This window comes from Equus asinus, chromosome 28, assembly GCF_041296235.1.
Source record: "Equus asinus isolate D_3611 breed Donkey chromosome 28, EquAss-T2T_v2, whole genome shotgun sequence".
NCBI lineage: Eukaryota > Metazoa > Chordata > Mammalia > Perissodactyla > Equidae > Equus > Equus asinus.
The window spans coordinates 39,832,088-39,859,548 of NC_091817.1; the positions used below are offsets into that span (position 1 = coordinate 39,832,088).

General features: G+C 37.0%; 1 protein-coding gene across 3 annotated transcripts in view; it reads left to right on the top strand.

Moving 5' to 3' along the window:
• CNTNAP4 (contactin associated protein family member 4) overlaps positions 1-27,461 on the top strand; it is a 243,903-nt gene that overhangs the window by 123,877 nt on the left and 92,565 nt on the right. For 2 of the 3 annotated variants that reach the window (XM_014846907.3, XM_070500547.1), the window contains exons 4-8: positions 6,772-6,919; positions 21,086-21,289; positions 21,838-22,022; positions 22,813-22,956; positions 26,007-26,268. In XM_014846907.3, coding sequence (XP_014702393.3) covers positions 6,772-6,919; positions 21,086-21,289; positions 21,838-22,022; positions 22,813-22,956; positions 26,007-26,268 — 943 coding nt within the window. Of the gene's footprint in view, positions 1-6,771; positions 6,920-21,085; positions 21,290-21,837; positions 22,023-22,812; positions 22,957-26,006; positions 26,269-27,461 lie in introns of those variants that run through there. The other variant, XM_070500548.1, reaches the window with a different exon arrangement.

The following is a 27,461-nucleotide window of genomic DNA, read 5'->3' on the forward strand; positions in this document are numbered from 1 at the left end:
CAGGGAGCATTAGATGTCTCTGACCATCTTAATATAATTTCACAGACTGGAAAGATGGGAAGGTGAATTTGAATCTCTGTGAGGAGTTGTCTCTCTCTGACTTACTCTTTATCCTAAGTTGTAGATCCTCAAAGTTCTGACACAAAACCTGTGGAAACTTATAGGATATTCCTATCCTCAAGGGATCTAGAACTAAAATTTTGTCTCTAACTCTGTGAAGTTGTTAGAAGATCTGCCCAGGTTCTCAGTGTCTCACTTTCTCCTCTTCAGGAGCCCTTTAGTCACCTGTCAAGAGAAAAGGGCCTCAAAGGTAGGGCTAACCTCTTTGGGTTTCTCCTCCCAGATCTTGGTCATTTCATATTTTATTGTCTTTTATTGCTTCATTCCCTGTTTTTCACTTTATATAGCTTTTTTTTTTTAGCAGGAGAGTTGTTCAGAACTTCCTGGTCTACCACTACCATATTATGCTTATTTTTTAGTTTAAAGTTATTGTTCACGTCAATAAATTTTTAGTCTTCCACAAAATTGTACATATATTACCCCAATATAAATTTAAGCTTAATGACCTGTCCATGTATCTTCCATAAAACGATTTATTGCTGTGTTTCAACAATAGTTATGGTCTACAGTGAAGGTTGTAGCTTTTACGTGCTTTTACTTTCCATTTGACCTTTCTGTCTTGAGAATTCAAATCCTTCTATGCTAAAAGGGCCTAAATAGTATATTTACAACTTTGTGTCCCCACAGATTCTAATGTAATGCCTGACACATGGAACCTCACTGAACTATTGTTAATAATTTGATATCCCTTCAAGTAAATTTTTTAAAGATATTGAATATTTTCTGAGAGGAGTGGTAGAAATTGATTTTATATTAATAAAATTCTATACTCTTATTTTGAAAATTGAGATTTATTATATACACAGAACAAAACTTGACTTTCTAATTTTCATTTCTGTACTCTCATTGCTCTTTCTCTATTACAATAAATGAATTAGATCCACACTTAAGAGAGAATCAACCACATGGGTGAACCTTGAGGGCATCATGTTAAGCGAAATAAGCCAGACAGAGAAAGACAAACACCATATGATTTCACTCATATGCGGAATATAAATGAACTTGCGGACAAAGAGAACAAATTAGCGGTTACCGGGGGAAGCTGGGTGGAGGGTGGGCACAAGGGGTGAAAGGGCATACTTATATGGTGTATGACAAATAATAATGTACAACTGAAATGTCACTATGTTATTAGCTATTATGGCCACACACACACAAAAAGATAGAATCAACTTTTGTAGATATATTTACAACATCTTGCTCAACATGTTTTAAAGTTATTTTTATTTGAGTTTATGTTAGCAAAGTTCCCACTTAGTTCTTATTTTTCTTTGCTTTTCTTTTGCACTTTTTTAGAACAGATAATCTCTGGGGAGGCATATTTGGTAAAGATTTATAACTAACAGCATAAAATAAAGAGCTGATTTCTATTAGACAGCATGTCGCTCTGATATATTTAGTGTCTGCATGTCAGCTGACTATGTCAAGTGAGTTGTACTTGGAAATAGATCACATGTAAGTTACATGAATTCTCATAATAAAACAGGTCAGGGATTTTTGTGTTTGCCTGTTTGTTGTGTTGAGTTTCTACTACCGTTGCTGTTTATTTTGGTGGGAGCTGGACAAATTTATACAGAGTTACAGACTCTGCTATATAACCACATGTAACGGGTCCCGTATTTCTGATTTATTGCGGTAATGTTTTGGAGCCCCTTATGAACTGCCATATGGGCATCTCTCTTTATACATCTTGGTTTTTATAGATGAATTGCTGAATTAATATTTGAAAAAGAAATTAATGCTGTTACACCTCTTCATAAACTTTAGAATCATTATGGAAATACTTACAATCCTGTGAAAAACTTTAATTCATTAATTCCATAAATTATCTTGGTTAGAATACATTTCTAAACCACCTCATTGAGTTTGAAAATCATCAAGTCTCAAAGAAAAGAAAAATGCAATTAAGGCTTTTTGATTTTTATCTCATAAGACACATCACCTTAATTTTACTTGTAGATATTTCATATATTTGATGATATAATGGCATATTCCTTTACATTCTGTATCTACTAGGACGTGACCGTTTATATGCAAGAGTCTTATTGATTATAGAATATTTGTCTTTTATTTTTCTTCTACTCCAGTAGTTTTGACAAAATGTAAAGTTTAATAGAACAATCCTTTTGTCTATAAAAGTCAGCTGGTAGAGCTGTGTCCCAGTTCAGCAATAATCTAAGTTGCATTCCTCTCAAATGTGTCAAAGATTTTTAAATATAAATTATAAGAAAAAGGAAAAAAAGCCTCAGATAAAATATCAACTTTCCTCTAGGGTGAGTTGTTTACTTTCATGTTTTGTTAGTATGAGGCCTTTTGATGGCTTAGCTAAATTATGGGCTTTGCAGTCAGAAAAGCCTGGAATTAAATTCTTACTTTACCTATTTCTGACTGTGTGGCTTTAGGCATATAACCTTTGTAATTTTCATTATTCTCAGTTTTAAAGTGGGAACATAAATGACTAATTCACAGGGTTGATGCAAATATGAAAGGCATATAATACATTTCTGCTGTGTCTGACGCTGAGGCACAAACTTTCGCGATCAAGACATTTAGATTGACAGCACAGAACACATATGCTGCTTATTTCTCTCTTTGCAAGTTAGCCCTAGTGAAGCCTTCTTCTGAAATATTCTCCCTCTGTGAAAAGTTTTGAGATAATATAGGGAGGGAAAGAGAGCACATGATATCCACAAACCAGAAGAATGTTCAAAGAACAAGCTGAAGAGCAAAAGCACAAATCAGCTTGGCTTGCATTAGAAATGCAGATTCCAGGGCCTCACCCACAGATGTAGCGCGTGAGGTGCCGGATCTAGAAATCTGCATTTGCAAACAGCACCTCCAGTAATTCTGACATACACTAAAGTTCAGAATCTATCATATCAGGGAAGACGTAAATAAACATTTATGGCATAAAATTATTTTTTTAGAAAAGAGAAAGAGATATTTAAATCTATGCATTTCTTTATGAATTGTGATGGTACGAAAAAAGTCTTCATGGGAAATTGAGGAAGGTTTCCTAGGCAAAGGAAATACGTTTGAAGCCTGATAATATGCACTGGATTTTTCATTTATAAGGTAATGTAACATCAATCCCATGGCTCATTCACAAACATTCTGAAAAAAACTCCCATTAAATATAGAATTCCAAAGCAGAACCTTTTTTATCGTATGTATTAAAAATATTTCAACTAGTGGAGCAGAACAATACAAATATTGTTGTTCAGTCACATATATTTACTGACTAGTAATGGTGCTGGGGCCGGCCCAGTGGCATAGTGGTTAAGTGTGCACATTCTGCTTTGACGGCCCAGGGTTCGCTGGTTCGGATCCCGGGTGCAGACATGGCACCGCTTGGCAAGCCATGCTGTGGTAGGCGTCCCACATATAAAGTAGAGGAAGATGGGCACAGATATTAGCTCAGGGCCAGTCTTCCTCAGCAAAAAGAGGAGAATTGGAGACAGATGTTAGCTCAGGGCTAATCTTCCTCAAATAAAATAAAAAAATAGTAATGGTGTATATTTTCCCAATGACATTGATATTAGAAAGTATTAAGGTGCCCAGGGTGCTGCTAAATGATGTTTCTGCCTGCTCTGTCACTGTCTACACTTCCTATTTCTATGTCTTACTTTATTTTACTAATTATTATAAAATTAATACGTGCTCATTAAAAAAATTCAGGTATGACTGAAATATGTTGAATGAAAGTCCCATATCCCCCAGCTCACAATTTCCCTCATCCTTTGTAAGAAATAAAAGCTTAAAATTTTGACTGTGCCAAGATATTTTTATTACTTACGCAAACTAAGTACCTTATATTTCTTCTTTATGTTCTCAAAATTCAAATAACTGATAAGTTGATCAGGTAAAATGTGAAAGATTGCCACTTGTATGTGTCCCCATGCCACTTACCTGTCTGTTGCCACTGTCACTGTGCATCTTTTCTCCTAATCTCATATAATGCTGAGACCATCATAGTGGCATCTATCTAAATCCATGAACTTAACATTAATTTTGAAAAAATGGAAGATATTTTGGAAGGTTATGTAATTCATCTTCCAGCTGTTCTCCACAAGAAATCGTAATTAGGGCTTGTATTAGCCCACCAGTGACACCCAGGAAAATAGAAGTATAAGAAGATGTGATGAGGATTGAATGTTTATAGACCAGGTTCTCATCCCTGGATGTGCGTTACCTTGATTTGGAGAGCCTGTAAATACACACACACACACACGCACATACATACATACATACATACATACCACGTCCAGGATATGGAATTTTGACTAGTGGAATAGAATGGAACTTTCTAGAAGGGTCTGGTTATCAGAGTCCAAATATCTGTGGAATTAAACAGTGTTCTCCTATTTATGTCCTAGGAAACATTAGCCAGGAGTATGGGCCTAATATGTTTGAAACATGCTGGATAACTGTCCTTGTCATGGGAGATCCAGGCACACTTGCACATGCACATTTGACATGCTCTGAGAGATCCTGTAATCAAGAAACCTGTTGAATTTTGTTTTGTTTTGTTTGTAAGTCCAGTCTGTCCCAAACAGACGCATCCAACAAATACTTTATTGAGAATTAATTTGAGCCAAGCCGTGTTCTAGGTACTGTGATGGAAGGTAGTAAAGGTCCTGCTTTAATGGAGCTTGTCTTCTAGAGGGATGAGATAAATAAATAATCATCAAACAAAAGGAGACGCCCAAAATAATGAGTAATATGAAGAAAACTAAACAGGAAGACAAGAGGCAGGAGTGCCAGGTACGCTACTTTAGAAGCTGTGATCAGAAAGAGCCTGTCTTAGGTGGTAATATTTTGGCCAAGGCCTGAAATGACAAGAGGAGCTGGTTGTGCAAAGATCTTGAGGGAAGAACTTTCAGAGTAGAATGAACAGCTGGTGCAAAGGCCGGAAGCAGGACTGAGCTGGGCTTGTTCAAGGACACCCAGTATGGTTAAAACATCATGGAGGATGTGCCAAAGACTGATGTATGTCTGATAAGGAGGGTGGATTTTGTTCTAAATGGTAAAGGAAGCAGTCGGCGTGACATGATTAAATTCACCTTTAAAAGTCCTACTGACGGCTCAGAGGGGAAGAGATCAGGGATGTAGATGGGAAAGGTGACAGAGAACAGACGCATTAAAAAGATGAGGAAGAGGCCATTGAGGTAGTTCTGGTGAGGTACAGCTTTGCTGAACTGGGTGGTCATAGATGAGATGAAGAGAGATGCCCAGATTTTGGTTATAATTTGGAGGTGCCATGATAGAACTACCTGTGGTGTGTGAGCCTGAAAATGGGTGCATGGGGTACTGGTGGGGAGGGGGCAGGAGGTAGAGAATTGATTAATAAGGGGAATCAAATCAAATTAACTTGACTATGAATCACCCAACTCTTTTTTTTTAATGTATTAGAAAATATTTTGGTAACTACCAAGAGAGGGATATTTGTGAAGTAGGAAGAAAAGAAGGCAAATGACAGACTCCCTGGGGATTGGTATTCCTAATGCGTTTGCCTTCGCCTTGGATAATCGACACGAGGTTGACCTCATCCGTTGATCCGCTCATGGTAGTGGCATTATCCTTTATTTTTTTTCTGCATTGTTACAGTTAAAAAAAGAAGGAGGAGGAGGAGAAGGAGGGAAAAGAGGAGGAGGAGAGAAGAAGGGGAAAAGGGAGGAGGAGGGAGGGACGGAGGAGAAAAAGAAGAAATAAAAATTAAATATAAATTATTGAGAACAACTTCTGCTTCATGCTAATTTTTTCATACATGAAGCCTCACAGTATGTCACGTAAGAGGAAATAAAAGCTATTTAGCTGCTAGGTGCCATAGGATGTGGGGTTTGCAGGTTTGCAAGTGAGTTGTGTGTTAGGTAGAGGCATCTTGATATTGTGGAAGGAATATAGCTCCTGGTCTTACCATATGATCGTTTTACAAACACCAGATACTTTTCTTTTTTTCACCTTTCTGACCTTTAATTTCCTCTCTGCAATTTGACTGTGCTAGCTTAGCATCATTCCCATCGTCTTTCTAGCTTTTAAATTTTAGAGTCTATGAGTCTAATTACAGATCTTTCCAAATTATTATTGCTTCCAATTTCCCTTAACCATTTTTAATGGGCACATCCAGCAGTGCCATGAGGTTTAACAACCTGTCATCAGAGTGTGGTCCTGACTTGAATGTTGGGGGATCCTTTTGTTTATGTTAATGAGTAAGATGAGGAAATGAAACAACAGAAACAGGTCGTGAATTTTCTCATTCATCAGTGATGTGAGCAACTTCTTTGCTGAATCAGATCCTAGTGTTTAAATACTGCAAGAAGATTTTATCAATGTTTTGCGATGTTCACAAGTTGACAACTTTTAAGTTCACTCTACATTTGATAGAAACAATCTTTATCGAAGCTATCATAGTTGAAACCTGGCTTAATGGGGATGGTGGAATTTAAACTACTCAATATAAAGAAAAGTTTGGGCAATAGTAACTTCCCTGGATGGAGCGACATTACGATGTTAACTGTTCATATGATTTTCTTAAAGAAGGTAGCCGTTTTATAGTAAAAAAGCAAATCAGACATGGCTCATCAGTGTTACTGCTGACAAAGTGAAATAGACGTTCTCCAGATACATTGAATTCTTTCCCTTTTCTTCTAGGGTTTTTCAGGAAATGCAAATGCAGACAGCGTTGTGTACTATAGACTCCAGCCTTCCATCAAAGCCAGGTTTCTGCGCTTCCTCCCTTTAGAGTGGAACCCCAAGGGCAGAATCGGAATGCGGATTGAGGCGTTTGGATGCGCATATCGTAAGTGTGTGTTTACCGAACACACTGAAATGGATATCAAAAGAGATGTTTTAAAAGCCAAACTGCACCCTGAAATTGACTTTATAGCTATGTAAAGAGATATAAAAACAGGAATGATTTTTCTGGAAAGCTGTTTTTTTTGTGCCCGTACATGCCAATATTGACTTTAGTGTTCAGCTTTTGTATTTTGAATCAGAAATGGAAGCATTCTATAGATAGATAGGTCAATATAGAGAAAGATACAGAAATACGTCTGTAGAGATATGTGAATGCATTTATCCAAACCTAATATTATCGACTAGATCCTAACTTTCAAATATTAGGGCTTTTCCCCCATGGACTATATTTGATGATGTTTCATTTGGATTCTCTGAATTTAATAAGAGAGAGTTTTTGATTTAGTATAATTAATCATATGTTAGGAGACCAAAGAATGTTTTTCTCTCTAGCCTAAAAATAATATGCCATGTAACTCACTTAGAGACGTGCTGTGCCCTCCGCATAAATTAATAGAAAAGGTAAAGACCTCTGCCAGAAATAAAATATGTTTGAAATACTTTCACATAGAAAAGATAGAAACCACAGATTTCACTTAGTCTCCTCTTAATGAAGCATTTTATTATATCTTTTTGTGGGGCAGGGACCTAAGAGTTATTGATGGCCCACCTCAAGCCACACCATCCTGTTACATGCTCTTTCATTATAGAACAATGAGCTAGTTAATATGATCTACAGTTATCAGATGAGCAGTCTGAGTTTGGAGAGTTCAGTAATTTGCCCAACATCTCACAACTAGTACTCGGAAGAATCTGGAAAAGAACCCAGGACTGTCCACTACATCATTATTCCTCTAGTAAACTTTTATTTTTCAGCCACTGAAGCTTTTTTCACACATATTTGATGATGTTTAATTTGAATTCCCTGAATTTAATGAGAGAGTTTTTGATTTAGTATAATTAATCATGTGTTAGGAGACCAAAGAATGCTTTTCTCTCTAGCCTAAAAATAATATGCCATGTAACTCACTTTGTGATATAAGTAAAATTAGGTTCTGGTTCACTTTATTTACATAAGAGGAAGGGATGGCATAAAGAGGGCAAGCAACTTGCTGAAGTTGTCTACACTGTGTCAGAGAAGCCGTGTTATAAAGATGCATGGGTCTCTTTGCATGCTTAGTGATGTTCCCAGTGCCTACCTCCACCATCAAACGTGATTGCCAAACCTTCTGTTCCCACCAGGACCTATAGAAGGATAGTAGTATTAATATCAATAGTAGTACTAATAGCGATAGCACTAATAGTAATAGTGTTAATTTTATAATTCTAGAAATAGGAAAGTTTTTTCTTGAGACTTTATTATATGTGTGGTACCATATTAAGCAGTTAATGTATAATTGAAAAAAAAGTCCAGATAAGTGTTATTCGATAACTACTCCATTTCCCCACTTTGCAAATAAGTAAGCCAAAACTTAGAGAGGTTGACTTGCTCAAGCCACACAAATAGGAAGTGACAGAGCCGGGTTTGCAGCCCAGTCAGCCAGACTCCAGAACTCAAGCTCATGGTCGTTTCCCTCCAGTTGTTGAATCACAGAGATGAGCCATGGGCGGCTTACTGCTCACCATCTGCCCAACTTACTGCTGGCTTCTTGGCTTCAGGAATCCAGTGTAGCTGCTCTTGTTCTGTGGTAGCTCCTGCATTCACAACTATCACGCTTGAATAACACCCATCCTTAAAAAAAAAAATCCCACCCCAAACTGAGATTCTGGAAGGTAGAACCTAACAGTCCGTCTTATTTGTCTTTGGGTCATAGCGTTTAGCAAAGTCCATGCCACATGAGGCACAATTAGCAAAACAAACTTCAAAATGGTTCTTGTTTATGATTATATTCTCTGCCTTTTCAGAGCATCCACCTTGCAAAATATTTATTAATCACAGTATAATAATAGCTAACAGTTACTGAGAATTTATTCTGTGTCAGATTCAGTTTTTATAGACATTCTAATTTGATCCTAAAAATCACCCGTCTAATAGAGTCTTAGAAATATTAAGCAATTTTCCCAGTAGCACATACTGAATACCCATTCAATCTAGTATGTAAATTCTAGATTGGTTTAACAAGACTATGGATGCTGTTTTATGGAAACTCAAGCACCACTCATAAGGTCCCTTCGCAAGTGACTGCTGAGCTACTGGTTCCTTTGAGTTCTCTGCTGCCGTGTGCCGGATGATAATTCAGATCCCCTCCCCCGCTTAACGTTGATCTGGCACCCTATGGAGCATTCTTTTCGCTGTGACTTCATTTGCTATCTCTTGGAGTAAGCACACTGTCCACGTGTTTAGTCAGCCTCCTTTTTTCAGATGCACAGTTGAAATAGCAGTGCTGGAAGCCAACATGATTTAAACTCAAACATAAACACATATGGTAAAACCATATGACAGGATTCAGTGTAAAATTGCCATTGTAGAATTTTGGATAAAAGAGAAAAAAATAATAAACTTAATGGAAAAATACTCTCATAGATTACCTAAAATAACCCCGAAATGGCTTGGATGTGAGTGATTTATGGGAATGTATTTAATCAAATTGACTTTAATTCTTCAATTACACTAGGCCGGGAGGTTTGTGTGCAACCAGCCAGCCTGTATGTCTACACCGTCTGTACTGAGTTATTGTGACTCTTGGGTGGGCCTTGCCTGAGCCACTCAAGAGTGGTGTACGCTTGGGAGTTTCAAGTCTTCTGTCATGGGGAAAAGCGAACCTTAGAGAAATTAAGAATTTTGTCCAGGATTACACAGCCTGTATTAGATCTGGGATTTTAAAATCCAGATTAATACGTGTATGAATCATACATGTAGTCATCGTTTAAGTATTTATTGACACTTGCTAAAGGAGAACTCTACTAGGTATTGGGTGTAGGCAGAAATTCTAAAGTAATGTATATTTCCTTGGTAAAGATGGGCATGTGCAATGTCGTAAAATTGCACAGACTCAATGCAAAATGTTGTAGCGTGAGTGAAGCTGTGAGGAGTAAAGTGATTGGTAAATTGAGATTAGTATAAGAAAGTTTATGGCAATAAAAGTAAGATGCAGATGTTTCCACATGGGAGGCTGGGAGGTAGTCCAAATAGGAGGAGATCCCAGCCAAACACAGGACCGAGGGTTGCTTGGAGGATCAATTGCATTTGAGAATGCTCATTCGGACTGAAATGAGGGCTACAGGGTGGAGGGTTAAATCTGGAGGCAGAGCTTAATTAGGAGGCTTCTGAGCTTGTTGTGCTAGTGCCAGTGGAGCCTCCAACTAGAGAACCAACAGTCAGGAGAGAGGGTTCTCTTGATCTGAATCAGATTCAGAATACACTGAGGATCTTGAATCAAGACAGCTTAGTGATTGCCTGTGAGGGGACACTGCCTTATCAGATTTGAATAACTGTCTTGAAGGTGGTGCCACTTACTGGAAGAGGGCACTGGAGAATAAGTGAGTTCTGGAAGGGAACAGGAGAGAGAATTAATTCCTTTGCTGACTCATTGAATTCAAGTGTGAAATATGGAAGGTTGGAACTCCAAACCCTCTGGGTTGAAGATATATAATTGAAACGTATATAGATATCATCATTATTATTAAATCATAACATTTCCACTGATTGAGTTACTGTTAATAATAAAAGTATAAAGTGCTATGTTTGAACAACTACTTATGTCTTTGAAGAGTAGAAATGTGTTTCTATCATAATTAAAGCAGGTTGTTTATACTGTTTTTCAAATAGTGTGCATTTTTATGCGAGGCCCCCCTTGTGCCTAATACACGTGTTGGCTAAAGTTATAGATGCGAGTTGGTCCTGTAACTATTTCAGGGAAAGAGGTTATTGTGAGAACCACAAATAATTTTATTACCCTCTGTCCCAATGACTTAGAGCAGGAACTTGTTATGAAGGAGCATCAAGTGAATGGAAAATCCATATCAAAGAGCATGTTCTGCTTTTATGTCGGTAAACTTGAAGTTGTTTCCTGAGTAATGAGAGAAGTAGGAGCTAAATTTTGTGGGTTCAAAAGGAAAGTATAAATTTCAGATGTCTTGGCTGTAGCAGCTGTGAACATGTTTATAGATCCAGCCAAGAGATGTAGGTAAGGAAATAACTTGTGGAAGAAAGAAGAAGAAAAGAAAATGTTTGATGATAAAGAAATACCACTCTATTAAATGTTCCAACGGAAAGTAAACAATGGTAAACAAAGACAGAGAAAAGGCAATAACTGGATGAAAGTGAATGTGTCTGAGATGTCCTTAGGAAGTGGCAATTAAGCCGCAGGAGATAATGTTCTTTCATTGTGGATGAATTGCTGAGGCAATTGGCCTTAGTATAAATTCTAAGTTTCTTTTCTCTAGTGCTTTGTAAACATCCTCATTTTGCAATCCATGATCTTCCCTTCCTCATCCTTAAAGGTATAAGAACTTCTGACTACCCAGCTGTACTAAACTAATTTCAGTTTCTTTGGCATGCCATGATTTCATGATTTTTCTAGTCTTAGGATCTTTGCGTGATCCCTAGGGCAATCACTACAAAGCCAGCCTTCATTCCTCTACCTAGATAATTATTTCACTCATCGCCTTTTCTCAGCATAGAAATCACTGTTTCTGACAACTTCTGTGACACCCCACGTTTTGGTCAGAGGATGTTTCCACCTGCTCCTGGAACAGCCAGACTGCTCCCGATCATACCATGCACACAGTATCTGTATTGTAATCGGATATTCCTTTTTTGTTATTAGTTGTAGGATAGATGAATGAATGAAAGGTGAGCCTCAGGAAGGCTTTTCCCATCATCCTGGTGGCATATTCAGCCTGTGAAAGATCAGGACACAGGGAGAGCTGAGTGAAAAGATTGGAAGAAATGTATGGAAGTGTCAAACTATTGTGTTCATTTGCTTAAATGCAGACAGTTTGAGAGAAAATTATGGGTTCAATTTAATAAATCGAACATAAGTCAATAATTACAAAACTCATGTTAACTTAAAAAAATAAGAATGTACATTTTGTAATGTAAAAAATATTGAAAGTGGAAACTACTGACATCAGTTGATTTCAGTGTAGAAAACATGTTAATAGGAAATATAAGAGAGTAGCATGAGAAATGGAAATGTTCACCTGGGTGAAAAAAACAGTGAGAGAACACTAGATAATAGTCTTCTGTCGATTCAGGATACTAATCTCTCATACCACAAGTCTGGTTAGGGGAAAAAAATGAAAAGCAGCAAATTTGTTATATTTACAATAAAGAATAGTTATAATTGAATTCAATACCTATTTATTAAGCAGCTCCCACATGTTAACTACAAGATCTTGACCGAGGTGAATTACATACAACCCCTGCTCTCAGAATGGTTATCAGCTAATGCTCTAGCTGAGGAATCCTATTTTATGTCAAAGTTTAAAAAGAAGATAGATTCTGGTTGGCGTAAAGTCAGAGAGGATAAATTCTAATTTTTTGCAAAGGTTATAGTCTTAAGACTTTAATTTGATGACAAGTGAAGTTATATTAAAGTTAAAATAAGTTTGGCTATTATAATACCAGAAAAGAAGGAATCTATGAAAACCCAGCAGGATATGTCAAAAGAACTCAGTGAGGAGTCTCTCACTGACCAAAGATGGAAACGTTTTAGCGTTAATAAGGATAGTCACAGCAGTTTTGAAACATTAAATATGTTAAATGGGTTCAAGATAATACAAAAAAACCCCCCACAACTCATTGATCATCGATGAGAAATGTTATGGTACCAACTCATTATTTTGAAAACTGAGAAATGAAGGGAAAACATCAAGCATTCACCTTATTTTTCCTATGTAACCATAGTTCAAGGTTACCAGAGTGGCTAGAGATTTAGGGTGGAATAATGAAAAAGAGGGAGTCAGAGAGGGAGTGACTCAACTCCTGCATACAAATTCCTCTTAAATCCTTGGCTGATTCCTGAACTGCAAGTTCCTAGAAGAGACACTGAGGAGCCCAGGTGAAGGCAGGAGCTGGGAGGTTAAAGTCCTCAAGACTTCCGTATCTGCCCAGTGCTGGGAAGAGCACCTTTGGAGTTCAAGCCCTGCCAAAGGAGAGGGACTTGTTAAAAAGCCTTGGGCTTCTATCTGAAAAGTCAGAAGGGCATCACCTTAGGAGTAAAGACCACACCCTAGGAGCAATTCTTAAGTCCTAGGGCTAAGGACAAAACCAAAATAGACCTGTCCCAACAAAACCTGGAACGGAGATTTCACAGGGTCAAGATGACCCGTCAGTAATTCAACTCCCTGTGGACCTCTTCCATTTACTTCCTGCCACCACCATGCATCCCTCCCCAGTCTCTCGTACCCTCCCAACCCTCCTCCCTCTTCCATCCCCTCCCCTTCCCCACTTCCTCTTCTTTCCTGACACTAGGCATTTTCATAGGTGGCCATCTATTCAGTTTAAGTATCACTTCCTCAGAGATGTCACTCTTAATTGACGAGCTAATTGAGATCTCTCTGCTCAAAGCTCTCATATATCCCTGTGCTTTTCCTTCAGGCTCCACTTACAATTTCTAAATATATCTGTACACGTGGGATGAGTTACCTGACATCCCTCTTTTCTGGACTGGAGGATCTCTGAGGACAGAATGTATTCACTGTTGCAAAATCAGTTTCTATTGTAGGACTTGCTGCATATTCCTAATAAGGAACCCGAGAATCAGCATATAACTGACTCCTGTGACCATTACAAAAGTTCCAAATAAATATTAGAAGCAGAAATCTAACTTATATCCTCCAATGACACACTCAAGCATCCTTGACGTAGTAGATCTTTCCAATTTCAACTCTATTTAAAAGGTTAATTTAGATTGATATTTAAGTGGCACTGATCATGTTTGTTCCCATAACCTCTTGGAGTGTTGTTACTGACCTTAGCTCAGTCTATTTAAAACCGTGACAGTAAAGTCACCTTTTCTCTGTGGTCGTATACAGCACTTGATCTTGTGTCTTCTTCCTTTTTATAGTATTAATTTTAGTTGTTTTAAACTTGAGTTCCTTAAATCATTCTGTGTTCTTTTATGCTACTATGCAAAAATAGTACAACCTATTTCCTGTTGATTTCTCGAGTACTTGGTCTCTCCTCTCCATCTCTTTAAAACCCAATTCAGTAATGCAGATCTCAAGTGCCAGTACATCATGCCAGTGCTTTAATATTTCACTGTATAATAGTTTAACGGCAACTCAGTCTAATTTATGTTTCTTAGAATTCAAAATTGGACCTCTGTTTAGTAATTCCTAGGTAGTAATTTTCAAATAAAGAAACAGTATGATCAGTGTTTAAGACTGACTTCATGTTTAGCCAAGAAGTGTTTGGTCCATAGCTCTTTTCTCCAGTGGTAGCACTCTTTTTCTATTTATATTTTTGGGGTGATTCCCAAAGAATTAATAGAAGACTCTCATGTGTTTTTCAAGAATTCTTTCATGACCTTCAATAAAGTCAATTTTTTATCATTCAAGGATTTGTTTTCCAGTTCACACATTTTCTATTCTAATTTTTCCTGCTTAAGTTTCTTAGTCAACTGACCTCATCTGTAATGCGATAGTTTAACTCATAGAATTAATTTCTCCCTGAACCATCTTTCAGGGATAAGTCCCTACCACCTCCACAATTTTCTATGAGTACCACCTACAGAATAAATAAATAAGACGTATTCATTTTCCATGGTACAATTCAATATGCAATGTGGTTGTTCATTTTCAGAGAGTAGGTTTCTATAGCGTACTCGTTCTTCTTGTCAAATAACCCCCATGCTGTCGTCTGCCTCAGGATCACTCAGGAACCTGTATTCCTGGATATTGTTCTCAGAGATTCTAATTTGGTGGACATTAGGCAGAACCCAGGATGTTGAGTGTTTGTGGAGACCCCAAGAGTTTCTTCTCAGTTGATTCTAACATGGCGGAACCATGGAGCCTCAGTTTAAGAAAGCATGCTCTTGAACATGTTTTTCTTTAATAATCAACTTGGGGGGTGGGGAGGACATTGCTTTTTCAAATAGCAACTTCTCATAATTTGAGGAGCCTCACACTTCTGGAGTAGGGGTAGGATGCAGGGGTGAGGGAAGGAAACTGGGTCAAGTGGAAGATCTTACAGTGAGGAGTGTGTTTGCATGTGAAATATGCAGAGGTGGAAAAACAATTTGCTGCTCACAGAGATAAAGCCTTTCTGCAATTTAGTTGACATCCTTCTCTGAGGCTGAGTGGATCGGCTCCTCCCGCACATGTTAGAAACCATTCGGGACCCAGCCCTGATGCAGAAGCAAAGCTCTGAGCCCCAGCATGAATAATCACATCTCAGGGCTTTGTGTCTTCCCCACTAGACTGTAAGGCTCCTTGAAAAAAAAATGTGCTCTGTTTTTATGCATTGCTGTGTATTCCACTGTCTGCACAGAAAGCTCTCCGTTAATATGTGCAGAAAGGAGCATAGAATGCACGTTTCAGCAATGCCACTTCTGACACAACTCCCTGAAAGAAATTTGAATATTTTCTATTGGAAGACCCTTCATTCCACAGAAGATTGTATTTCTGAATCATACACATAAAGCAGATTAAACCTCTGTCTTAAGGTCACAGGGAGAATTGATATGAGAGTAGGGCCTACAGTCTTTGTGAGCCTCTCCTTTCCTTGATTCCTGCTATAAATGAGAAGATTTGAGATGGAGATACTCACTGGGGAAGATTCGGGTCACCGACGGTTGCTGTGGTGAGTCAGCTCAGGCATTTGCTGACAGTCAGAGAAAAAGCCACAGAACCCGCAGATGGCTCAAAATCGTTCTTGCTGCATAACCCAGCAATGACATTGATAATTGAATATTTCTTGTGCACTTCAGAAATTCATTATTTTTAAAGAGTACACTTTTTGAAAATAAATACACCAAATGTATTTATTAAACTACTTTTGCTGCACCTATTTTTCTGCCCAATATTCCAATAACAATTAATAGCATTAGCATTAGTAGTAGTTAACATTTATTGTGTTCTAATTATGTGCCATCAACTCTTGCAAAAATTACTCAGCTGTGCATTCATACAGTAATCCTACGAAGAATATGCTATTATCATTCCCGTGTTACAGATGAGGAAAGAGGGAGAAAGAGCTTAGGTAACTTGCTGTGATAGAGAGAATCATGCCCTGTGACCTGTAAATATATTATATTATATGACATAGGTACTTTACAGATGTGATTAAATTAAGGATGCTGAGATGGGGACAGTATCCTGGGTTATCCAGATGGGCCCACTATAATGCAAGGGGTCCTTATAAGAGAGAGATGAGAGAATCAGTCGGAAAAGGAGATGTGACTATGAAAGCAGAAATGATGAAGATGCTGTGATACTGGTCTTGTACATGAAAGAAGGGGCCATAAACCAAGGAATGCAGGTGGTCTCTAGAAGCTGGGACAGGCAAGCAAAGGGGTTATTTTCTACGGACTTCAGAAGGAAAGCAGGCCCAGCCAACACCTTGATTTTAGGACTTCTGAATTCCAAAACTGTGAGATAATAAATTTGTGGTGTTTTATGGAGCCACGTTTGTGGTCGTTTGTTACAGCAGTAATAGGAAACGCCTATACTTGCTGAAGGTAGAGTGAAGATTCAGACCCACACGGACTAGTTTTCTTAGCTACTAGGCTAAACTAGAATATCCACTATGAAAAGTGGCTGAGAAGAAGCTAGACTAAGAGGAAGTGAGCATGTCAGAACGACTTGCTACTTGTTACTAGAAAATTAGAGTTCATGCTCACCCCATGGTAAGAAAGGCTATGACAGGCTTAATTATCAACATTGATAATATTATTATTAATATTGCTAATAATATTATTGATATTTATAATAATCCAATCACTAAAATATAACCTCAATTAATAAGCATACTAATGAACAAATTTACAATTAAAAAATCATTCTTCCTTCTGATCAAGTAACACATTTCCTCCTATGTCTTTGGACAGTAAATCTTTTATTGTTTTCAACTTTCTGAACTTATGATTTCCAAGTTTTCCTATAGTCAGTTTTCTAATACCTTTGCTTTTCCTATTTATACAATTCAACTGAATACGAAAGATCCTTTTTCCAAAAGTGCTTGACAAAAGATAGGAAGAAATGTGATACTGACTCAATTTAAGTATCAGTATTACTTTGGATTCTTAAGTTAGTGTTTCTAAACAAATAAATATTGAGTTGGATTAATCTCATTAATGGTATATACTCGTATTAGGTCTTTGATAGGTTAGTTTCAATATAAAGAACTATTGTTATAAATCATCTGCTTTTTCTTTTGTTGGAATGTTTGCGTTGATGGTGCTCTTTTGAGTTCAAAAATCTAAGAATGTTTGTGGAATAGTGAAATTCACCCTCACCGTTACTGGTGATGGCTAAGACTTGAAATGTTGCTTCCCCAGTCGATGATGTGGAGCCCAAGTATTCTTTTCAAGTTAGTAGTGTTAAAATAATAATTTTCGGTAATGTGAAAACATGACTCTCATTCAAATATAGAACAAACACATATCAAAGATGCATTTGATTCATTAAAGAAGGAATCAGAAGAATAAGAAAGCTAGTTCAAAGGAAATTCAAGAGACTGAGTGTACATAGAAATCCCAGAAAGAATGGTGGATTGCTACCATTATTTGGTTAAGTACACAAATGGTTTTAATGCCCAACAGGACAATAAAACCATGGCCTTTGGGGATATATTTTGTACCAGACAGAAATCATTTGCACCTCTACTGGGAAAAAAACCTACAAATTAATATGTAACTCTGGTCCTAATCTGTAATAAATAGTAAATTGAGACGTTTATTACTTCACCTAGAATTAAATAATCTTTAAACGAGCCTGTAGAAAATAGTCAGTGTGACGTTGAAAGAATGATAAATTATGCCTTTGATTTATTCCCAACTTTTCCACCTTTTTTTAACAGTGATAAGATCACTTTCAAGAGAGACTATATACTTCTCTCTCCCGCCAGCACCCTAGGAGTGCTAGATGCTGATGATACATTGAATTTAGATGCTCTCTCTGTCTCTCTCTCTCTCAAAAGATTAGTTTTTTTTGGATAGTGCCAGATTTTTATATCTTTAACCTATGTATCATAACTCAGTGTTTTTTAGTTATTGTTTAAAATTGTATGCTTTTTATGTATCAGATATGTTGTGTAAAAGGCTATTTATAACAGTGGCTTATATTAGGCCTATTAAAAGTGAGTTTTCTGTCTAGAGTAATACTGTTAAGAATCATCCTGAATTTTTTCGTTTATGAGACTCTTGTATGTATATTGCATGTATGTATCTTGAAGTTTTCGTGTACTGCATTGTGCTCACATTCTGAATCATATTTAGCTTTTTTTTTTCCCTGAAGGGTGTTGTTCACATGCACGTGACACCTGTGATGTGATTGTAGCCAGTTCGTTGATCCCCCTACTTCACTACTTTCTTGCTTTCAGGCCCCTTTTTTCTGGGAGAGCCCCCCTCACTCCTACGTCCTCCTTCTGAGAGCTAAATTACTGACTGTCCTTGTAGTTTCTCAGCAATTCTTGGAGCTTCCTTTCAGGACAGCGAAGGAGATAATGTGTTGAGAGAGTGAGTAGGCCTCTTGGAGTTCAACGTTCTAAGAGTAATTCTAGTTTATGGGGACAAGTACAGGACTTGAAGATCATGGAGTATAGGGAGATAATTGATTACAATCTGCTTGGGCCTCAGGTTTCCAGACATGAGAACTAAGTTTGCCCAACTACCTTAACTAAATGACCTCAGTCTTCTGTTAATCTTGGTCAGAAGGCCTTTTATTGTCTGTAATGGTTTTATGAATTTATTTGTCCACTTGCTAATTCTTGTCCATCTTCACTGACTGTAAACTTCATGAGGGCAGGGAGCACATTGGTGTTAATCAGTCTTTTTAGCTCAGCATCTAGCACAGTCTCTTAACATGATAGGCTAAATAAATATTTGTTGAATGGATGTATCAAATTACGTAGTGTTATACCTGTGAAGTAGGAAGAAAATAGGTGAGAGTGAGAGAAAATGACAAGTGGCTTCAGTTTAAGAGCTGAAACAATATACTATTGCTTTAGGCATCAATTTTCTGCTACGTTTTCACTATCCCATTTCACTGATAGAAATATTCCGGGCACAAAGCTTTAGGTGCTGTGGAAAGTTAATATGACCATTATAATGTAACAGTAACAATAGTGAAGGAGAAGAAAAAAGAAATAGTAGGCTAAAATAACACAGGCTAAACTTTTACTAGAAAAAAATCTCTTGGTAGCTAATTCCAAAAATAGACTTTATCTAAAATAAAATCATTATTAAAATGGTTGCCTTTAAGCAATACATTAACTCAGAAGTAACTGCATTGCTCCAAATGTGTCAGCATTTAAAGCCTGTCTTATTGGAATTTTTCTTAATTTATTGTAATCTAATAATCATAGAACATGTTATTTGTATTTGACACAGACTTATGTTTTTGCCATGCACATCCATTCAGCTATATAACAAGGAATAATTGTTCGGTTAACATTATTCTTTCTACAGAATGCAGTGTTTATTCACGCGCACTTGGTGAATGAATTCTTTATAAGCAACATTAACAGGACGTGGAAAAAATCAAACCTATGAATTTTCAAAAGATAGCTGCATAAAATCGTTGAAAAAAATTTTGGGGGTGGTGACTATAAATGGTTCACATTAAATGTGATGGATAATCTGAATGAAATCGTATTTGGGCATACAACTAGCTGTAATAATTTTGTCAAATGAAACAAGATGAGTAAACTGTAATGTCATTTTGTTGACTGGGGAAAGTCAGCCAACCAGTTGAAAAATAGCTTCCTGTTTTATTGGGTTTCCCTAACCTCTTCATTTTTTACATAAATGTACTCTCAAGGGTAATTGCCTTTTTCCCCCCCTTTTTTAATCTTTGACTTGTGAAATGTAAAAACCACTGCCAGGCTTTCTGAGTATTATCAGTTCTTTTTTGTGTCTCTTGTTCAGGGTGCAACCGACTTTGACAGATGTACTGTTATGTTACTGGTATAACATGACATCTTTTTTCAGATGAACTGAATAGAAGTGATCTTGACAATGAGTAGATAAGACACTGTCAGAAAGATGAAAAACATGTCAATGTCACAGTTATGACATAAATGCAACAGAACAGCCCTTATAATATCAATAAGGGAACGCCTTTTCAACAGCGCCCTTGAGAAGACAGAAAATAACATTGCTCTTAAATACTATCACTTAGCCACAAAAATAATAGAATAAAACAAACACAAAGGTCAGTTTATTATTTATTGGAGGTGGCATTTGATGAGTCTGAAGTATGTGATGTATTTGTATATGTGTCTCTTTTATATATGGCACGTATGGAAGAATTTCAAAACCACTCTTTCAGGAGCTAAGAAACCGTTTAACTTCACCATTTCAAGAACATCATTAGGGGCCGGCCCCGTGGCCGAGTGGTTAAGTTCATGGGCTCCACTTGGGCGGCCCAGGGTTCGGATTCTGGGCGCAGACATGGCACCGCTCATCAGGCCATGTTGAGGCGGCGTCCCATGTGCCACAACTAGAAGGACCACAACTAAAATATACAACTATATACTGGGGGGATTTGGGGAGAAAAAGCAGAAAAAAAAAAAGATTGGCAACAGTTGTCAGCTCAGGTGCCAATCTTTAAAAAAAAAAAAGATTGGCAACAACTGTTAACTCAGGTGCCAATCTTAGGGGGAAAAAAAGAACATCATTAAAAAATATTGATTGTGAAATATGAAAAGTGGTTTTATGGATATTGATTATAACCATTTTCCTGATTTTCTTTTTTTTTCTTTCATGGAATGAGAAGAAACAGCCTTTCGTAATATAAGAGAAAATTAGGAATACATTTTAAAATGTATTAACAGACCGTGAGTTTTGTAGATAGGTTGGTAAAGACTAAAATGGGATCCATCCCATGTATCAGTAGAGAATTAGGTGTTTGGTGGTTGCCTTTTCTCTTATTATGATGGGCCTGGAGCTGGACTATACATGTATGTGTGTACGTATAATGCTCTCCTTCTATATATCCATTTAAATGCTTTAATGAAAAGCATATTTATTTTTAGAATGACTTTTAATATCTTTGTCTCCAGGATCAGAGGTGGTTGATCTTGATGGAAAAAGTTCCCTTCTCTACAGATTTGATCAAAAATCCTTGAGCCCAATGAAGGATATTATTTCTTTGAAATTTAAAACCATGCAGAGTGATGGGGTTCTACTCCACCAGGAAGGGCAAAATGGAGATCACATCACGTTGGAATTGAAAAGAGGAAAACTCTTTTTACTTATTAATTCAGGTAAAACTATTTGGTGAAGTGCTTGAAAAATCTAGTCATTTAGATATCATTTCAGTAACTTGATACTTTTATGGCTTATCTTATAAAAATTAAGGTGCCTTATTCCCAGATTTAAAGGCTTGTATGTATACCAATATTGCACTTTCATGTAAAAATGGTTCATAATTTTCAAACTGTACAAGACCCTCATTCAATGTTCCTTACAGCATACTGGTAGAACTACATAGCTACTTTCGGACATCATGAAGAAAGGGATGCATCATTGAAAAATATTGAGGTAGTAAAAGTAATGAGGTTGTAGCATAGATAAAATTTACATTGAAAAGGAGCATGTGATGGGTAATACTAATAAAAGGAATTAACAGTGGGAGAAATTACAACAAGGTCGAGAGGATATTATATTCAAACTTCAGGTAAATCCATACTAATGTTTTGGATGGAATGCGTGGAAGGAGATTGCAATTATTATGGGAGACGCAGGTCCACAAAAGGGAAACTTTGTGTTTTAGACTGGGAATAATGATGCTGTTATTTTTTTCTCTTCTAAGGTGAAGCGAAACTGCCCTCCACTCACTCCCTGATCAATCTCACCCTGGGCAGCCTGCTGGATGATCAGCATTGGCATTCTGTGCTCGTCCAGCGCCTGGGCAAGCAGGTCAACTTCACCGTGGACGAGCACAGGCACCGTTTCCATGCCCAGGGAGAATTCAATTACCTGGATCTTGATTATGAGGTGTGATGGTTATGTTTCAATTCATACAGATTTTGTGATGTGTGTGTGGCGTTGCCATGCCAAAGAAAATCCACTGTAGAAAACCTCCCTTTCAGAATACGTCAAAGTCCTGAGGAAGTGCATCCCAGGGTGACCTAACTCCCAGTAACAGATTTGGGAATGTACTACTGAGACTTCGTCTTGCTCACAATATGTTTATTTATCGTTATAGAGAGAGATGATCTCTTTTACCTGCAATGTGTAGTCACAGAACGTCACATGTAGGAAATCTCTGTGGGAGATCTCATCACCACAAGTACACACAGAATGTGTTACATGATTTTTCTGTCCTATAGAGCATTCCTGAGCAGTGTAGATTTAGGGAGAGGATGTAGAATGAATTGATTAATTAATTCATTAACAATCGATTCAAAGGCACAAATACCAGTGTGTGCTAGAAATGTATAAAAAATAAAATGTCATTATAATTGGCTATATTATTAAACACAGGTTTCCCATGGATAGAGATGCATTTTTATTCACCAACCAATAAATATCAAATCCAGTGTGATTAGCAACTTGTAAGAATAACCAAGCTCTAGTGTAAATAAAAACTGAATGCTTATATATTTGTTTTAAAATCTGCATATTAATTTTTTTTAAATGTTCATTTGAAATCAACAATATGGCAATGTAGGCTGATGAAAAATTGATCTATCGTGATTACAGCTATAGTTGCTAATCATAATTATTTAAGCAGATTATCAGAAAATCACTAAACAATATTATTGATGCCATTTTTCTTTCTAAGATCAGCTTTGGAGGGATTCCAGCACCTGGAAAATCAGTGTCATTCCCCCATAAAAATTTTCATGGTTGTTTAGAAAATCTCTATTATAATGGAGTGGATATCATTGATTTGGCCAAGCGACAAAAACCACAGATCATTGCTAAGGTAAGAGAGTCTTCACGTGAATGAATGAGTAAAACTATGTGGCTTTTCCACACAATGAAATTGCTCCATTTTGGATTCTCATTTGATATGATATTTTAGAGGTTATCCTTATTCTTTTACACTTTTCTCTGCTGGGCAACATCCACATAAGGGGTTAATTCTTCTAAGGGAGTTATAATTCACGAGGCATGATTATTTTAGTTTTCTATGAAGTAAAGTGGTTTTTTTTACAGCTGCTAATTTAATTTTATTGTGATATTATTACTCCTAGGAGACTAATTTCCTTTGCTCTGTAATTTCCTTAATAAGCTGTTCCCTGACAAACTCTCTAAACAAGCATACCGAGTTCCCGGAATCGGATAACATCCATGTATATTAGAGAGGCATTTGAAAAACTTGTATTTTGCCATGGTCATTCATAACAAATAAAAGAAACTAATAGTCTTTTACAACATTGCCTCTGCCAATCTGTCCCAGTAGCAGTGTTGGTCAGGCTGTGTTATATTCTAATTCTGTGGAAATGAGGCAGAATTTAAATATAACTGTATTAGTCAGGGTTCGGTCAGGGAAGCAGCCTCATTATGGCTTTATGAACAAGGGATCTGTTTTAGCACTTGCATCTTAACAATTGTCAGAGATGCTGGCGAGTCAAGCCAGCTGTCAGGAAGAAGAGAGGGAGCAGAGTGAAGGAGAGGCAGGACAAGCCAGAACAACCCAGCTCCTCTGTGATCACCCTTCACTCTTCTTGATCACACACACAAAACCTTTGGAGGAAAATGGCCGGCGTTTCACTTCTGACTCAAATATCAGCACGTCGCTCTTTTGGTTAACTTTTAATCAGAACCAGACAAAAAAGGAGATTCTAGGAAACCTGGTTTCCAGCTTAACCAGCTTGATGATCGAAAAATAGCCGCGTCTATCCATTTGGATACATTTCTGTAATTGTTCAAAATTCAAAATACGTAAAGTTAAGCTCATGTTGTCAGCAAATCCTGTAGCACATCATGGGGATATTTGTTGTTTACAAAATATTTTATTCCTAATTCTCTGTGGGAATTGATAGCGTTTGTATGACTATACCATCCAGCGAGATTTTTATTGTTTTATAAAAGGGAAAATGATTTAAAGATAAAATAAAATTATAGATAGACGTGTGTGTTTCATTGGCAAAATGAATTTCCAGAAACTGCTCAGGCAACTAACACTCACTCTTCTTTGGCAAGAGGACTTGCTGCTTGTAGGGCAGTAGGTAGCTGTCCAAATGAAGCCTGAGACCAGACTGCAGCTGGTAAAGTGTTTCCACTTTTCCCGGGTTTGTCAGTCATATGAATGCCTTTGCATTACAAGTCATGCAGTTCACTCTCCCACTTTTGTTATTTCATTCATCAGGGCAAGATATTTGTCCACAAGGAAAGCTAGTTCACTTTTCACAGAATCACGATAGAGCCAAATGTTTTTGCTTAATCAAGACCAAATGGTTTAATTCCAAAGTGTATTCTTCTAAGTAAAGTTGATTTCATTGACCTCTCAAATCTACATTTGGAAATTTTGTTAAAGGTTATTTTCAGGAGAAATGAAAACATTTACCTTTATTTCTGAAGCATGTTAAGGAACATGCTTAATTATTTCTCAATAATTCAGACTTTAAGTTCTTTTAAATCTTTAAATATATATTTTACTCTAATAGCAAAGTACTTTTTACATACAGCATTTTAATGGAAATTTATGGAATTCTAATGTGTCTTGAAGATCTATTTTAAAACCATTAGATGAGAAATAATACATGTAAATCTGATGACAAGTACATGATAAGAAAAAGACAAAAATGGTTAAAAAAAAAAGAATATAAGGAGAACATTGTAAATTGTAGCGTCCGGTGTAAAACCTTAAAAAAGAAAGGAAAAATGAAAAATAGGCAAAGGATATGAACGACCATTCTGAGGAAGGCAAGTCCAAAAGAACAGCAAGCTCATGCAAAATGCTCAGATTCACTGTTAGTGAGGTAAATGCCAGATAAATAAGAATGTTATATCACTTTCGCATTTTGTCATTGAACGTGTGCAAATTTAAAAGATTTATAATACCTGTTGCTGCCAAGGATGTGGGGGAAAGGGTATCCTCCTCTGTCACGGTAGAAATGTAGAGTGTTTTAACTTTTTTCTTTTGGAAAAGAAGCTGGAAATATTTAGTACAACATATAGGCACAGTGGTTCTGTATTTAAAATCCTTTTCTACAGAACTGAAAATACCAGAACATGCAGCAACATGCAGAATTATGTACGCCGGCATTATTGGATTAGGCAAAACCTGGAAACAAAGTGAGTGCACACTAACAGGAAAACAACTGAGTAAAAACTGGAGCATTCACGTAATAGAGTATTATGCAGTCAATGAAAAGAAGGAATTAGGCTTATGCCAGATAACTCCAAGGGATTTCTATAAGATATTTGTTAGTGATAAAATCATGGTACAGTAAAAGATGTAAAACAGGGCACCTATTTTTGTAAATCAAATAATGCCTAGCATATAGGTGTATGTATTCATAAACATGTATTTAAGTGTGTGTGTGTATTACTGAAACTATGTATATATATATATATACACACACACACCCCCCATATGATTCAATAGGAACAGAGAAAGATATGGAAGCAAAAACAGTAGCTCATTAATATTGGCTATATTATGGAGTAGGTTAGAAGTCAAAGGAGTGGGAAAGTAAAAGATAAAAACACAGAGTTGGCTTAAATACATTTTTATTGAATGCAATTACATTCAGTTAGGTGCCTTTATGAAAGGTGAGAGATGGGGAGAAAGGGATTTTGCCCAGAAAACCCAGGGAAAGAGTAGCCTGACCATAACATCACTGGATTTGCAGAAGCTTTAAGATGCATAGCAAGGATTTGGATTTTCACGTTGAAAGCAATTTGTCGTTGTTTTAAATCGAGGATAATTCGAGATCGATAAACAGTCTTTGTGAATATGTCAGTGTCGTTACTAACGCTATGTGAGAGTCGTTCTTGAAGCTTTTCCTTTTCCTTTATTCTCAGGGAAATGTGTCCTTTTCCTGTTCACAACCACAGTCTGTGCCTGTGACTTTTCTGAGCTCCAAGAGTTACTTAGCACTGCCAGGCTCTTCTGGGGAGGAAGAGATTTCTGCCACTTTTCAGTTTCGAACCTGGAACAAAGCAGGACTTCTGCTCTTCAGCGAACTTCAGCTGGTTTCAGGGGGTCTCCTCCTCTTTCTTAATGATGGAAAACTCAAGCTGAATCTCTACCAGCCAGGAAAATTACCCAGTGACATCACAGCAGGTAATAAGTGTATTCCTGCGAGTGAAGCATATGGATTTGAAAGATTTCATTCTCTCTCTCCCCCTTCTCTGTAAAATTTTATGCATAACCAAAAAATTAATATTTGTTTAATAAATGAATACTTGAGTTAATAAGATTATCAGTACTCTTCCTGAGAGGAACTCGATTCCAATTTCCTTTTAAATATGGCTCCAGCACTCGCAGTTCTTATTAACCAAAGTGATCGCTGTGGAGGGAATAGAAATTTCCTTCCATGACCATCTTGCCCACACCAGATAAATCAACATATCCTGAGGAAATGTGTTATGGGACAAATGTGAAAGACTGAAATGGACCCAAAAGTTTACTGAGTGTCTTCCGTGGAAAACTGGGCTTGTCTAACACAGCTACTAGTCTTATCTGGTCTGTGAGAGAAAGGGAGAGGTTTTTCTTGGATCTATATCTATATCTGTATATTAGTGTGAATGTAAAACGTAAATACTTAGTCAAAGTAACTTCACTTGCTGATGTATTCTGTACAGAGTTGATATATTTTGGGAGGATGAAAAGACTCATGAAAAGTTGCTCATTTGGCACCAAATGCAATTCTCTCCACTTCTACGCATTACGGTATCATTTCAGTGATTAGAAGTAACATAATTAAGGAGACTGTACGAGTGTCTGGAAAATTAATGTCTAATTTAGGTCAGCGCTTTGGGTGAAGGATATTTTTGTCCCTTCATTAAAATTATATAGTTCTTGACAAGAGAGCTCCATCACATTTTCATATATATGGAATAACACCCAAGCCAAGCAACTAGAGGTCACATTGGGGTAAATTGCTACATCAGTTTAATAAATGATCTTTAAAAACAATTTAAAGATGCCATCCTACTACTCCTCTGTATTAACTATGACCAAAATTAATAGAATATGACTGGGAGAGGGAAAAAACTTAAAATACAGTCAGAAACTAAATGTAAGAAAAGCAAGTATATAAATGGATACACAAATGCTTAGTCTTTATGTATCTTTTTTGTTGTTCATATATCATTGCAGTTTAAGTGTTGGAGCTGAAAGTTCAATATTAATTATGATTTTTAGGAGGTACTGTGCTGTGAATTTTTTTTTTTTCCATGAGGAAGATTGGTCCTGAGCTAACATCTGTGCCAGTCTTCCTCTATTTTTGTATGTGGGATGCTGCCACAGCATGG